Source organism: Amphichorda felina (genome assembly GCF_050947745.1).
Source record: "Amphichorda felina strain 45539 chromosome Unknown scaffold_1, whole genome shotgun sequence".
Lineage (NCBI taxonomy): Eukaryota > Fungi > Ascomycota > Sordariomycetes > Hypocreales > Bionectriaceae > Amphichorda > Amphichorda felina.
In genome coordinates, this window is record NW_028145049.1 from 4,266,583 (window position 1) to 4,280,504 (window position 13,922).

The window sequence follows — 13,922 nt, forward strand, 5'->3', positions numbered from 1 at the left end:
GGCTGATATCAAAGTCTCGTGACATATTTTTCTCCCAATGCCACGTACCAGCCAGCCATTCATAGGATTGTCACTTGGCTTGCCGCCCTCAGCAGAAGAGTAGGGAAAGCCATTCTCTTTTTTTTGTTGTTTTTTGTTTATACGGAAACCTGAGTATACCTAAGGAAGACCTAGGCAGCAGCAATTGGAGATAGTTGGAAAACAGAACCGTCCATCCGCCACCCATGACCCAGCCCAGCAACCGAAAACCAACGGTCAACATTTTTTTTTCTTCTTGCAATTGTCAGACTCGAGATGTAGAGTAAGTCTCTCCTCCTGCGAGGGCGTCGAGGGGGAGATGGGAGGACCGCAGTTCTCCCCATCATGCTGCGCAGTGGCAGATGACAGAGAGCAGACGAGCGGGCTCATTCGTAGAGCAAGTTGGCTTCCTATTTGCCGCCGAGGGTGGGGAAGGCCGACTCGTCGCGGGTGTTGATGGGGGCAGCATTCTCACGGCCGCCACGTCCACCGCGGAAGTTGGCTCGCTGTCCACCACGCTCGCCGCCGCGGTCACCGCGGCCACCGCGGCCGCCACCACGGGCACCGCCGCGTCCACCGCGGGGGCGCTCGGGCTCGACGAAGCGGGGGTCAAAGTCAACGGTCTGCTTGACCTTCTTCTCACGCTCACGCTGCTTCTTGCCACCGGTGGCAGAGAAGTAGTCGACCTCCTCCTTCTCGAGGGGCTTGGCGGCCTGCCACTTCTTGTCGAGCTTGCTACCCTCGTTGGCAGAGCGGAGCTTAATGCTGTCCTCAAGGGCAAGCTTCTTCTCGGCCTGCTGGACGAGGTAGTCGGCGTAAGAGACGCTCTTGTCCTCGGGCTCAGCGGGTTCCCCGGCGGCAGCATCCTCAGCAACGGCCTCCTTCTGCTCGGTCTTAGCGATGGCCTCGCCGGCCTGCTCGTCCTTCAGCTCGGCCTCGCCCTCGGTGGCGCCCCAAGAGGCAGCAGCCTGCTTCTCGGAACCGCTGGAAATTCATGTTAGTACACCCCACACATATCGATACGGACAGAGGGTCGTCCTTACCCCTGGACGGCCTGCCTAGAGTGACGGTCATCGCGGTCGCGAGGGTGGCGGGAGCCACGGCCTGGGGTTCATGTTAGTGTGAAAACGTTCATAACCCGAAATAACGCGGCGTGACGAGGCGTGACCATCGTCATCGACGTGTAATCGAACGAGGAAGCTTACCACCACGGACACGGGCAGCAGCACCGCCGCGGGGGGCGCTGCGGGTAGACTCCTCGGTGGTGCGAGCGTGGTTGGGCCCGGTTCCAGCAGAACGGTCACGGAAGGCTACCATGAGCTATTAGCGATGACCTCGTCAGTTCTTGAAGTATCAAAACACTCACCAGCCTCGTTGCCACTAGGGCCGCCCCGACGGCTGCCGGTAGCGTGGCCTCTAGCAGGAGGGGCAGGGTCAGCGTTACGCTTAGTGGTGCGCGTCGTGGCCTTGTCGACCGTCTTCACGGGGACGACGGGCTTCTCCTCGCCATCATCATCGTTGCCTGCATCACAGAGACATGCACAGTCAGCCTCGTCCATCCAGAATCAATCGCATATCTCGAGCTCGCCCTCGGAGTCTCCTCTGGGGCTGCAGCTAGGGCTGCAGCTAGGGCGGGCATCGGCTGGGAAGGGAGGCAATTCGTACCGAGGTAGGCAAAAGGGTTCTATGACGCTAAAGTTAGCATGAGGAAGTATCGGATGGCAAAAACAGGCAGATGATGGGGAAATTCAAAGCCCACGGTCGCTTTAATCCATTGTCTGCGAAGCGATTGACCAAGAGCGTGGCTGCGGACGGCGAAAAAAAGAGGCCACGAAGCCCCATCAAGCAAGCACCCGGACAAAGACGCACCTGAGAGGCGACCGACATCTTGGCCGCCTAGCTTATCGCCTCACGTCGAGGCGGAAAGAGTTAAAATGGCGACAAGAGCGTAGCAAATAAGTTGCGGGAGAGCTGTTCCGGAGGTAAAAGGCAGCGGTCACGGTCGCATGCCTGAATGGGGAGAACAGTGGGCGGGTGGATGAGGTGAAAGGTTTGGAGCAGGCCCAGAAAGCTGTGATGTAGCAGTTTCGAAGGTGAAGAAAATGCACAAGCTGCTGGGACTGGGGGGGTGGTGGCATGGGCGAATGCCAGTGGTCACTTGCTGGGGGGCTGGGCCCAGGGACAGCAGCCCCAGCTACGATTTGGTGGGGCAGACAGCACTGAACGGAGCTGGAAACAGCACAACAGGGCACTGAACGGAGCCACTTTGTCCCTCCAAGCCTTCCAGGTTGCGCGCACTTTGACCGCAGACTCGCACAGGTCCATGTTCACAAGAAGGGGGAAAAAGTGCCTCAGGCCGCGCGCCTAGATCGGCAGTCCCAGGAAGCTCCTCTATTATAGAATCCCCTAATAGTCCCGTTCCCCCGTTCGCACGGCCGACGTCCTCGTCTGCGTCTCGCTTAAATTTTTGTGACCCTACACCTCTTTAGGAATTTTTTTAATTTTTGTGGTCGAGCTCCTTGGGTCTTTAGGGCTGCCCAATTAAGACCTCCCAGCCCGGTACCACGCCATTACCTCACTGTCGGCCGGCGATTAACCGACCCACCACCCTCCGCGGGCTCCGTTTGCGGAAACATTCTCAGCCCGCTGCGGCTGACTGAGCACGCCGTCAGGGCAACGTCACGCGGCGGGCTTATTGGCGTTATTGGGAGAAACCCGACGAAGCTCCATGGTCCGCTGTAACTCAAATAGAACACTTTGTTGTCTATGGTCGATCTGACAGAACTCATTTCCCGCTAAAGAGCATAATGCCCCAAAACCCTACCAGGTTCAAGGGCACCAAGTAGTTACGTCAAGAGCACCAAGAGGCTCGTCATGCTTTGGATAATGGGATCGAATCAAACGGCTAGGGTAGGTAGATGACTTGTTAACACCAAGCACCTCCATAATGAACTCTTACATGCGTTTGCGCCCTGTCCGTAAACTCCTTTTCCATGCCCTAAACACCCTCAACAGACAAACCCTTCCTAACCCAATCGTACCAAAACAAAAAAACACCCTCAACAACCATACTACTCCAGACACTGCCATGAAATTCACTGCAAATGATCCATCCGGGACCTGGGCAACCAAGTCTTGTGCCACAATTCGGCAACTACGTCATCCAATGCGCACCATACTCTCAAGCCCGAGACATAGCCAACGTTACTCTACCCCCGGTTCTTAGGTCGAGCAAGCATGTTGAGCCGGGACATACTGATCCCACCCCTCTTGGCAGGGCTGGCAGAGCTGGGCTTTGGCGTACCGCCCATCCGCAGCTTCTTCACGCTGCTGAAAGGTGTGGAGATAATCGTTCGAGAGCGGGACGGTGTCTTGGCTTTAGGGGTAGCCTCGGTCTTTCTTTTCTTCGCGGCACGATCACCGGCCTCCTGGTCAACATCTCCTTCCTCCGAAGGCGCCCGATGACGCTTCTTGTTGGGAAGTCCGTGAGCAGAGCTGGACAACACCTTTGGCGATAACGGATTGTTGTTCTCCTTATTGGGATGAACACTAGGCGGGGGAGGGGCTGGAAAGCTTCCCGGCATCGTAGATTTAGATCCCATCGACGGTCGGACATGTCGTAGACTCGCTTGTCCGGGGGACGCGCCAAAGCCCGATGGGGTAGAGCCAAAGTCGATCGTATGGTCAGCGCGAAAAGTAAACGTTCCCGGGACAGAGGGGGGCAAGTCCTTCTTTTCACCCGGAGACGTCGTAAGGCTCTTCAAACCAGAAAGGTCCGGATAGACAACATCTTCCTTGGTCGATTCGGAAAGAATGCCGTCTAGGGTTGGGTACTGGACAGGCTCCGTTACCTTATCCATGGCAAACTTTTGAGGCGAGGGGGAATCCTGAGTCTCTGCCGCGTACTTCGTATCGGGAGTGAAGGCGACGCGCTTCACCAGCTTGCGCCGAGGCGTGGTAAGTGGGCAGGGGGGCAGCTCTTTATCCGTGAGGCGGGTGAAACGGGAAGGCCCCGGAGTCTGTGATGACTGCAGAAGAGCGGGCTTGGGGAGCGCAGTGCGTGCTTTCTCAGTGTTGGACTTCTGGCCACGCAGAATAGATGTAACCTTCTGGAAGCTGCCGGGACTGATGATACGGCGCCGCAACTCTGCCGCCTTAGACAGGGAAGGCGATGCCACGTTGTTCGTCGTAACAGGCTTCTTCAGGCTTCCAATCTCAGGTTTCTTCAAGCTTGCAATCTCAGGCTTCGATGGTGACTGGCTCACCAGCCTTGGTCTTGGTGCCTTGGAAGGGGTTCCAAAATCCGATCCCAAGGCCTTGGTATTGCTCGACTTCTGGACAGACTTAGGTCGTGGAGTACCGGTCCCATCACGAGAGATGGGTCGGGACTTCGATGCATCGTCATCTTGGAGCTTCTTGACCCTCTTCGCAAAACTGCTCTGAGGCACGTCTCCCGGAGTAGTGCGGGGTCTACCAGCGACGGAGAAATTAACGTTGTCAGGCTGCGAAGAGTCGCCGTCGTCCAGCTTGGCGCGAGATGAGGAGCGCTTAAGGCTGGGCTTGGAGTGAGACTGCGGTGCCTCATCAAGGTTGGCCCTGAAGATAGGCCGCCTGAGGCTGGACTTCTGGGATGGCGTCTCAGTGATGTTCGCCCTGGCGTGAGATTGAGGTGTCCCATCAAGGTTGGCCTTGGAGATGGTTCGCTTGAGGCTGGGCTTATGAGTTGGGGTCTGGGTGAGGTCAGGCTTGGTTTGAGACTGCGACTCCTCATCAAGATTGGCCTTGGAGATGGTTCGCTTAAGACTGGACTTCTGGGTCGGGGTCTCGGTGAGGTCCGCCTTGGAGTGAGACCGCTTGATACCAGGCTTGGAAGGAGGTGTCCGGTTAGCGCGCCACACGGATGCGTGGTTTTCGATCGAGTCCATCTTCTTGAACTCGGCCATGTGAGCAGCGCTGAAGCGGCCAGCCTTGGGCTTGGGGATGGCAATCTGGCGCTCCTCGGCGGGCTCTCCATCCACGTCACGCTGGGCTCGCATATCTGCCTTGATCTTGACCGCATGCTCTCTGAGCTCATTCATCAGCCTCTGGGCATTTTCGCTAAGGACGACATCGGCCGCGCCCCGAGTATAGCGGAACGTGAACTCGGTGGCAGGCAATCCCTTGACCCTACTGGGGGTTTCCTGTGCCACGCCGGGGACACTCCTGTTGCCGGGCTTGAAGTCGCTGAACCCAAGCCTCATTTCGGAAGTTGCGTCAAAGGTGTTGCTGGAGTGGCACAGCTTGGGATGCATCTCCTCCAACGCGGGAAACAGGCGCGAGGCGGTTGGCGTAACAGGTGGTGGCTGTTGCGCGGGATCATCGTTGCCGGTCCTGGCCGGGGACTGGGATACCGCAGGCTGGTTCACATTATCGCTCTCCGACACGGATGGCAGGTCAGGAGTGGCTTTTCTCTATGGTCGTAAGGTTAGAGGCGCGCAAACAGGCCAGCTAGCAAATGTACACAAACCAACCTTAGCAGAAGCGGCAGCAAGTCGAGACGAGCGGCGCCGTGGGGGAGACATCGTGATGATGCCTCCAAGGTCGGTTCGATGTGTTCAAAGTCGATGGCAGTGAAATTCGCGAAGAACTAGGGTCGCGATTAGGAGGAGACCTGGAATAATTGGAATGTTGATATGATGTCAGGTCGGGGGTTGACAGTTCGCGCGTCTGATGCGGTGGGGGTTTATTTACTTTCCCCGTTGACATGGCCCAAGCTCCTCGCTGAGCAACCCGCACTGTGTGGAGTGCGAGTAACTTTGTTTGTGCACTGTCCTTCAACACAATCCGTGTCAGATATCAATGTTTACGTTCAACCAGGCCACGACTAATAATGTTTATATCAATAAAGGCCCAGGCAATGCATAAACTTCTAAGATACTTCGAAATACTCTATGCTTGAATCGTGAAGAGATGGGTGGTTTATTGATACAGACCCCAAACGGGTGCAAGGCAGTCCGCTATAGTAGGTGCCGAAAGGTCGATATAATGATTAAACCATGGAGCTTTTATGCGATGCCGCTCATTGCTTTTGTTTAACCCATACTCCGTTTCCCCTTACATCATGTCGTTCCCCCCAGCGCCAACCCAGTTCCAGAATCCTCTCCTATAACTCGTTATCCAACCAGTGATCCAAATCTCCAAAAGAAAGCAGAGGCGCAACAAAACATCTCTCTTAAAAGCACCTATCCAACATAAAATTTGCGCCGCTCGTGCATCGCTATTCGTAGAGCCCATGAAAACGCCGATGGATGCCCGAATATTATAGTATTTGAAGGTTTGCCTGCAACGCGTACCAGGCGTTGCTTGACATACAATGTGCCGAATCGAATTCGTGTAGCTGTCGAGTCGATGTCCCATCCACTGGTCTTCCGGGAAATCGCGTGGCTTCCTACCAGCGGGATGGTGATACCTTGCTTCGCAGCTCAGCATCCTCCGCCGATGCCTGCTCCGATTTGCCGAATCGTGCTTCCTTATACAGCTCGAAAACTGGTATCTGGAGATCTCGCGTGAGATAGCACGTCGGAACTATCTTGAGGAGCAGGTCTATGCTGCGGGTTGGAGGTGGAGGTCGATGGCGCGGCTCTTTCGTTTTCCTTCTGCTCGTGAGAACCGCTCACTGTATGCAGCGCGCCTTCATCGCATGTTGGCCTGGTCCAGCTGATAGGGCTGGGGAGGGAATGCCATGCTAGCGCTCAGGCCGAAAGGGTCCCAGTCCAAGTTCTGGTCCAGGAGCGATGTCATTGAGGGGTAAGGTTGGCTAGTTGTTTGGCCATGGTGTGGCTCAGGCTGGGGGCGCATGTGTCGCGCCGGCCCATTGGACGATGGTGAAAGCATCTGACCCCCTTCGTTGGGGAACGTCGGATATGGGCCCGGTCCACTGGGTGTGTCGAGTTCCGAGTCATCGACCATGTCAGCTTGCGCATCATATTCTTGTTCTAAACGTCCAGGTTAGCTCTAGGGATGTCTTCTAGAAGTTCCCATAACTTGGACTTACCCAATTGCTCAATGTGGTTCTGAAAGGCTGGCGTGGGGTAGTAGGACGCGCCAGTGCTCGCGGACGGCTGTCGACTGCCAGATCCAGGTTGGGGAGGCTGCTGTCGAGATTGCTGTGCTGCTGGGATGGGGTGCATCTGCTGACGAGGCATGCCAGCAACGGAACCCCTCATAGACATGTTGTCAGAGGGAGCAGGTGAAAAGGCCGACCCCGTGCCGGTAGGTGAGTTAGAGTGAGATGGAGGAGTCGGACGGGTCTTGGGCGATGCGGTGTTCGTCTGGGGCGGCGGAAGAGGGGCACTGGGGTCCCTCTTGGGAGCAATGCTCGAGTTGGACCGGCGTGACTGATGGTGACGGTTGATGAGTGCTCGCTGGATCGGCGGCGGCTGCACCAGGTTCTGGGGCATATGGGTCGGCCCGAGGTTGGGGCTCCCCGTCTTGGCCTGAAGCTCGGCCTGGACATCAATGCCTAAAAAGAAGTGTAAGTCTCAATCCTGGGGGATGATATATGAGCTAGAAAAAGGATCTTCGACGGACCTTTTTCCAATAATATTCGCTCGAGCAGAGAGTTCTTGTAGCGGAGCATCAAGCACTCGTCGGCAGCGTTGCGATGGGCCGTCTGGAGGTTATGGAGGTTGGATTCGTGGACGCGAATGGTCTCTTCGAGCTGCTTTATATACTCGGTTCGACGTTCGCGAAAGGCAGCTTGAGCCTGTCGGTTCCGCTGCTTACGTTCCTCCGATGTGGCGTAGATCTGGCAAGCGCGAGTGTTAGCATAGAGTTGCAAAAACAAAGTTGGCCCATCTTCCGTTTCGCAGAATACATAGCATCCGTAACAGCCAGGCAAATACATCTGCGGACACATGCCAGAGGCCCGATGTGGGAGGTTCGGGAGGGACAATGACACGGCTGCGAAAGCAAGGAGTGCCGGACACCAGTATGCCACACCACAATGGCATTCTTGACTTGACGCGGGGCGGGAAGATTGGGTGACGGCTCAACTCACCGGCTTGCGACCACCCTTTCTCTTGGGTTGCTGTCCATCCTGGGAGTTGGAGTTTGCAGCAGCGGAGGGATTGTTGCCTGCCGGGGTAGCAGAGGCGTGCTCGGCGTCGCCCACCGGGGAGGAGGCGAGGGACTCGTCGCTATCGTCGTGATGGTGACTGTCCGGGGGCGGAGGGTGAGGCTTGGTGTCGATGGACATCTTGTCGGCCATCCTCCGTCAAACGGAGTCGGGTCAACCGACAGCGAGGGCGGCAGCGAGGGCGGCAGCGCGGCCGCAGAGCAGCCAAACAGGGACCGCCGTCGTCCGAGATCAGATCCCCAGATCCAGGGTCCTTCCGAGATGCCGAATCGGCGTCGGATGACGTCGATGTCGCTACTGTGGAACGTGGTCGGGTGTCAGGGCGTCAGGGCGTCGGGACAGCAATGTCAACGGCCGGGAGAAGGTCTTGGTGCGCCCGTTGAGGATGCTTGTTGCGGGCGTTGCGGGCGTTGCGGGCGCAGAAGACGGACGGGTTGCAACACAATGGGCCCGTTGCGCGTGTGCAGCGCCTATCAGAGGGCAGGGCAGAGACGGGAAAACGTAAGGGGAATAAGGGGAATCCGAGGAGCTGGGCCCGAGGGGGCAGAGGCGCGCGTCAACGGTCGGGGGGGATCAGATAAGAGTGCGTCGGTCGCAAATGCCTGCAATTCTCTTTGTCAAAGGTTTTGCTTTGGTCTGCACTCTGGGTTGTGTGCGGGCGCAGGCAGTTTGGGGGGAGATAACAGAGTTGGACTGAGCAGCAACGACCTACCCGTTCGCTTTTATGTAATGGGAATTTTCGTGAGGGGAAAAACCCTTGACGGCCACTCACAGCACCGCACCTGACCTTGTTCCGCTGAAAAGCGACGTCTTCCAGCGCCGGCACAGCACCGGTCCAGCGCCGGTCCAGCGCCCTCCTCCACCTGCAAGACTGGACCTCCGCCCAGGCCGTGCTCTCGCTGGCTGCACATGCCACCCCTCCTCCATTCCCCAGCGCCATTACCGTCGTGAATCCACAGTTGCTGGAAAAGTCCAGTCGCAGATTTTCCCGGGGTATCTTTGCCTTCTCCAAATGCCCCCGTATATTTTGTTTGCTTTTATTTTCTTTCCAATCTCTCCAGGAGGCTCCAGAAGGGTGGTTTGGTTAATACTTCTTCCACCCTCGGCCGTCTCGGGGGTGGGCTTACCCGATACCCCCACACGCCCCTCTCCACCTGCAGACCACAACACCCCCAACCCCCCGCTCCTCGAGATTCCCATTCCCGTCCGCAATCGAAAAGCGTCAGTCAGATCTGGTTCTGTTATCTATCCGTGGTGCCATGTCGCTCATATATATGGGCTTTCACGCCATCTGTGGCATCGGGGGGTCCTCTTCCCAATCTTTCTCGTGGTTTGGTCAATGGTGGTGCCACCTGAACGTGGGAGGACGCATCCGTATGCTCGTGAGTTACGAAGACGGCCTCGGCCGAAGCCTGCACGGATAGCATCCGATGGACTCAGGTCGGCGAGGTATTTGACCTGGGACTGCACGACCGACATCCGGGACCGTTGCTACACTGGCGCCCGGCATCTATTCATCCACGCATCCCAGTACGAGTCCTACGAGTAGTACTAGCGAAAACTACCCCCTCTTGCCTCACGTGCACAAGAGTGCAGAGTAATACTCGCACCTTGATGGGAGTCGGCGCGGCTGGTGGAGGTGCGCGGTCCGACACCCAAAGCCTGGAACCGCCGCGGATCGTGCACCTTCATTAGCCTGCCAAGTCTGCCCTCTGCCTTGCTGCCCTGGCACTGACAGGCGGGCCAATTCCGTCCCTAGTCACGGGGAAGCAATTTTCAATTTCTGAGTTCTGACTATCCAAGGCTTGGAAACAGCGGATCTGCGCGACGAGCCGCCGACCTGCCGCATTCTGCATCTCCGAGGGGAGGCCAGCGCTTGCAACAGGTGGCGCCCCGCTACCCAGTTGGCAACCTGGAACACGCCTAAGACGTCGCAACAGTTGCTGACCAATCTGGAAGCCAAGCCGACCGTCGCTGCTTGGCTGGCCATCGTCCCCCAGTAGCCTACTGGAGCCCACTGGTGACAGAGCTACCAACAGCCGGGGGCAGCCTCATCGTTAAACCCTCCACCAAGCTCCACATCAAACTCAATCCGCCCGAGTGTGTATTAATTTGAGTGCCATGCAGTGACCATGTTCTGCCTAGTCCTGTTAGTATACGGAGATTCGGACTATCTCTAGACTCTCTAGACTTTCCTTCACCACGGCAAATTTTCAATACAGCCGCCAGAGAGGACTACGAGTAGTGGGTCAAGACTTCAACCCCGTCGAGTGAAACGCCTCCGCACGTATTCCCTAACACCAAGAAGGACGGAATGGTTGCATCCCCGCTTAGGCCATATGGCACCCCTCGTGACATTGTCCAGTCAACTCAGGCCTGTGGATTGGTCAGATCTAATTATTCTAGAACCCTTCTAGCGCCTTGCCTACATCGGCCATGCGGCATGCCCACTTCCCGTCCATGATCGCCATCCCCTCGATCCCTATTGTTCCACCAACTCACAGATATTACGCCCCGTCAATGGTCCCCGAGAACTCTAGATATCATGTGCCTAATTGCTTATTTTGGCGCGGAGCCCTTGGCTAGATGCTATTCTTGCTACCCTTGAAAACTTACTAAGATACCAGTCAACTCACATCCAACATATTTACTAGAGGGGTTCCACCATTTTGCACCACTTGGATTGTCACTACCTATCCACATTGGACGCCATTCGTATTCGATTACCCAAGACCCTGAAGAGAAACCACCATATATTAAGGCAGAAATGGTCCCAGGGACTAGCTACCTTCACAAGAGCGACCAGATATCAAATATTTAGCCCAACAGCGCTCACAGTTGGACAAAAGGGCCGATGGCCTAACGGCTTCAGGGTAGCCACATGCTAAACTGGTGGATATTATAACAACTCCAAGTGGAGGGAACCTGTGACGAAATGGAGAGGCAAAGCTTGCTCAAGCTAGGTATTTCACTATTAGAGATTGAAACTGGAGAGCCCAATCGTTGTCTATAGAGCCCAATGGGATAGGGCGAGGGTCACGGCCCACAGCCCAAACCAACCGCCGTTGAGCCAACCATCGAGGACCAGTCTCGACGCAGGGCTGTTCCACAGCATCGCAATAGCCCCAGCCTCATCCGTCTCGTCGATGCTGCACACCCTGGCGCAGCTCCCCTCGTCCTCGCCCCCCGTCTTGTTGAAGACCATCTCAATCCACTGGACCTGGAGGTACGCCTCGTCGTAGGTCGACATGTTGCCGCTCCAGTACCCGCCATTGCTCCAGGCGTTGAAGATGATCTGCGACGGGTCGCGCGGGGTCTGGTAGCTGATGCTGGCCGTCTCCACGCCGTCGACGTACCACACACACCCGTCGGGCGTCCAGTCGAGCCGGTGGACCATCCACTCGGTCCAGTCGCCGCCGCCTGGCACGGCGGCGCTCCGCGTGGCCTCGGGGAAATTGTCCCCCTCGAGCGAATACGAGGGCTGGTTCGTGTAGTGGATGATGCGCCGGGACCCGCCGGTGAGAAACTCGATGTCCGCCTCTTGGACGTCGGCCAGCTCCTCCGAGTCCCGGTAGGTGAATATGGCGGTCACGGCGCCCGGCGCACCGATGGTACGCGCAAGAACCCGCAGGGAGACGTAAAGATAGTCGTTGGTGCTTTCGAATTCCGCGGCTGTTTGAAACTTGGGGAGTCGCTTGGTCCTCAATGTCATGAATGTGTCTGGGGCATTGTCGTCGTCTTCGTCGCTTCTCTCCAAGAATACATTGTTGGGCGAGTTGACCATGAGGATGGGTGCGCCCTCGGAAAGCTCATCGTCGTGCCCAACCTCGTTGTCCCATGTCTGCAATTCCCAGACACTTGTCCAGTCGTCACTGTCAAAGTAGTCACTCGATGGGGACGCCAAGGCGGCGTCCTTGGGGTCCTTCAAGACATCGGGCGCGCCGGCGAATTCGGCCAAACTCCTGAAGTCGAAGAACATATGTTTCGCATAATAGGTCGGGTTCGAGCCGTTGATGAGAAAGCAGTCGCAGTCATCCTCGTCAGCGGGCCGTGGTCCCTCAGCCTCACGAGCCGCGCACTGGTCGAACGGGGTGATGAGGGCGGGAAGCCAGAGCAACTTGAGGCTTTTCATACTGTTAAGAATTCACAAAAGTCGAGATCAAACAATGACATTGCACTTGCAACATTGTTTACGTCGACACTGGCTGTTAGTCGTCACCGAGATCGGGGCCGCATCATGTTGGTACTTGTGATGTCGTCCGCATGGGCATCCCAAGTGTCACCGCATCACTGGCAGAAAATCCCGAAAGTCGAGAGCTTATTAGTGGAACCAAGCAGAAAGCGTCGTAATCACCACCTATTCACCGCTCGAATCAGCGACGGTCATGGAAGCCTCCCGTCGGACTGCCAAGCGAGATTCAGCTCAGGCACGAACTGAGCACTGCCTGCCTGCCATTACACGTCGTTACTAGTCAGGCTCACGTGACTGGATCAGCACGGCCCCGTTGTCGCTGCGCCCCACAGGTGAGATTTTTGCCCAATGGCGCTCGTAGCAAACATAGCTCCATCGAAGCTCTCTCTCTCTTCCATATTACATCGCGAAGGCTATTACAATTGCTTGGGATCTTCGTGCTCTGCCAGTTCTGGCGTTGCTAAACCACAGGTGCATAAGTATCACGATGTGAATTATACCTTTTTCAAGAGACTCACGAGTACAGATGACAGTCCATGCGTGAACCCCACACTGCCCATCATGTCACCACCCGCAAGCCCGCCTGCTGCTCCTGCGTGTGAGCCGTCTCCGCCACCGCCATCGAGTCCTCGCGGCAGTGAGCCGTCGGAGAGCGAGGACAAGGTAGAACCTGGAGAGGTGGAAGAGGCGGATCTGCCAGAGGACCCCACGCCCGTCGATAAACAAGCCTCTGATGACGCGCCGCCCCTGCCACAGGAGCCTGTTCCCGGGAGCGCACCTCCGCTGCCGCAAGAGCCCGCCCCGGAGGGCCCTCCGCTGCCCCAGGAGGAGCCTCCGGATGATGGATGGGACTGCCAGTGGGACCCCAATGCGCAGTCCTGGTTCTTCTACAACCGCTTCACGGGCATGTCCCAATGGGAAAATCCTCGATTGCCCACTAGCACCGCCTCTGCCTCCGCCGCCGCCGCCACCGCCGCCGCCGCCGCTGCTCCAGGCACCGAAGCAATTGCTCCCCAGCCATCTGGGTCTGAGAAACCTGCCGCAGGGGGCTATAACCCCGCCATCCACGGCGACTATGACCCTAATGCCTGGTACGCGCAGGGCTACAACAATGAGGAGGAGGAGAAAGCTGCCGCCGCCGCCGCTGCCGCTGGTGCCGGCGGGGTGCCCGGAGACCCGTACGGCACGCAGGCGCAGTTCAACCGCTTCACGGGCCAGTTCCAGACGGAGGACGCCGGGCCCGGGCGGCACACGGACGATGCTAAGTCGCGGCGGCAGATGAATGCCTTCTTCGACGTGGACGCGGCGGCTAACGCTCACGACGGGCGCAGCCTCAAGGCCGAGCGGTCTAACAAGAAGCCCTCCAAGACGGAGCTCAAGGCCTTCAAGGAGAAGCGGCGCGCCAGGAAGGAGGAGAAGCGCAGGGCCTGGTTGAGGGACTGAGGCTCGCCTGCCTTCACCGGGCCCCTCCTGCGGACGGCCTTGCGTGGGTGTTGGGGGAGCGAACAATCGGAGTTTGGTGGGGGATCTTGGTCTATTATAAACAACGATATCACTGGGCGGCGTTGGGGAGGGCATTGCGTGTAGATTCGAGGG

At 57.3% G+C, this 13,922-nt stretch overlaps 5 protein-coding genes across 5 annotated transcripts; 1 reads left to right on the forward strand and 4 right to left on the reverse strand.

Moving 5' to 3' along the window:
- Positions 1-428: 428 nt before the first annotated feature.
- On the reverse strand, positions 429-1,905 carry ACO1O0_001404 (uncharacterized protein; the record flags this gene model as incomplete). Its single annotated transcript, XM_083190891.1, has 6 exons — positions 429-1,002; positions 1,062-1,122; positions 1,224-1,328; positions 1,385-1,540; positions 1,684-1,702; positions 1,888-1,905. 6 exons carry the CDS (start codon positions 1,903-1,905, stop codon positions 429-431), a joined length of 933 nt encoding a protein of 310 aa, XP_083054750.1.
- Positions 1,906-3,227: 1,322 nt separating this feature from the next.
- ACO1O0_001405 (uncharacterized protein) lies at positions 3,228-5,579 on the reverse strand (the record flags this gene model as incomplete). The annotated part of the gene is made up of 2 exons (XM_083190892.1): positions 3,228-5,468; positions 5,529-5,579. 2 exons carry the CDS (start codon positions 5,577-5,579, stop codon positions 3,228-3,230), a joined length of 2,292 nt encoding a protein of 763 aa, XP_083054751.1.
- A 1,111-nt stretch (positions 5,580-6,690) lies between these two features.
- ACO1O0_001406 (MeaB bZIP transcription factor) lies at positions 6,691-8,254 on the reverse strand (the record flags this gene model as incomplete). The annotated part of the gene is made up of 4 exons (XM_083190893.1): positions 6,691-6,992; positions 7,052-7,519; positions 7,588-7,804; positions 8,057-8,254. 4 exons carry the CDS (start codon positions 8,252-8,254, stop codon positions 6,691-6,693), a joined length of 1,185 nt encoding a protein of 394 aa, XP_083054752.1.
- Positions 8,255-11,141: 2,887 nt separating this feature from the next.
- ACO1O0_001407 (concanavalin A-like lectin/glucanase domain-containing protein) lies at positions 11,142-12,266 on the reverse strand (the record flags this gene model as incomplete). The annotated part of the gene is made up of 1 exon (XM_083190894.1): positions 11,142-12,266. The coding sequence occupies one exon, from the start codon at positions 12,264-12,266 to the stop codon at positions 11,142-11,144; it is 1,125 nt and encodes a 374-aa protein (XP_083054753.1).
- Positions 12,267-12,887: 621 nt separating this feature from the next.
- ACO1O0_001408 (WW domain-containing protein) lies at positions 12,888-13,769 on the forward strand (the record flags this gene model as incomplete). Its single annotated transcript, XM_083190895.1, has 1 exon — positions 12,888-13,769. The coding sequence occupies one exon, from the start codon at positions 12,888-12,890 to the stop codon at positions 13,767-13,769; it is 882 nt and encodes a 293-aa protein (XP_083054754.1).
- Between the last annotated feature and the right edge of the window lie 153 nt (positions 13,770-13,922).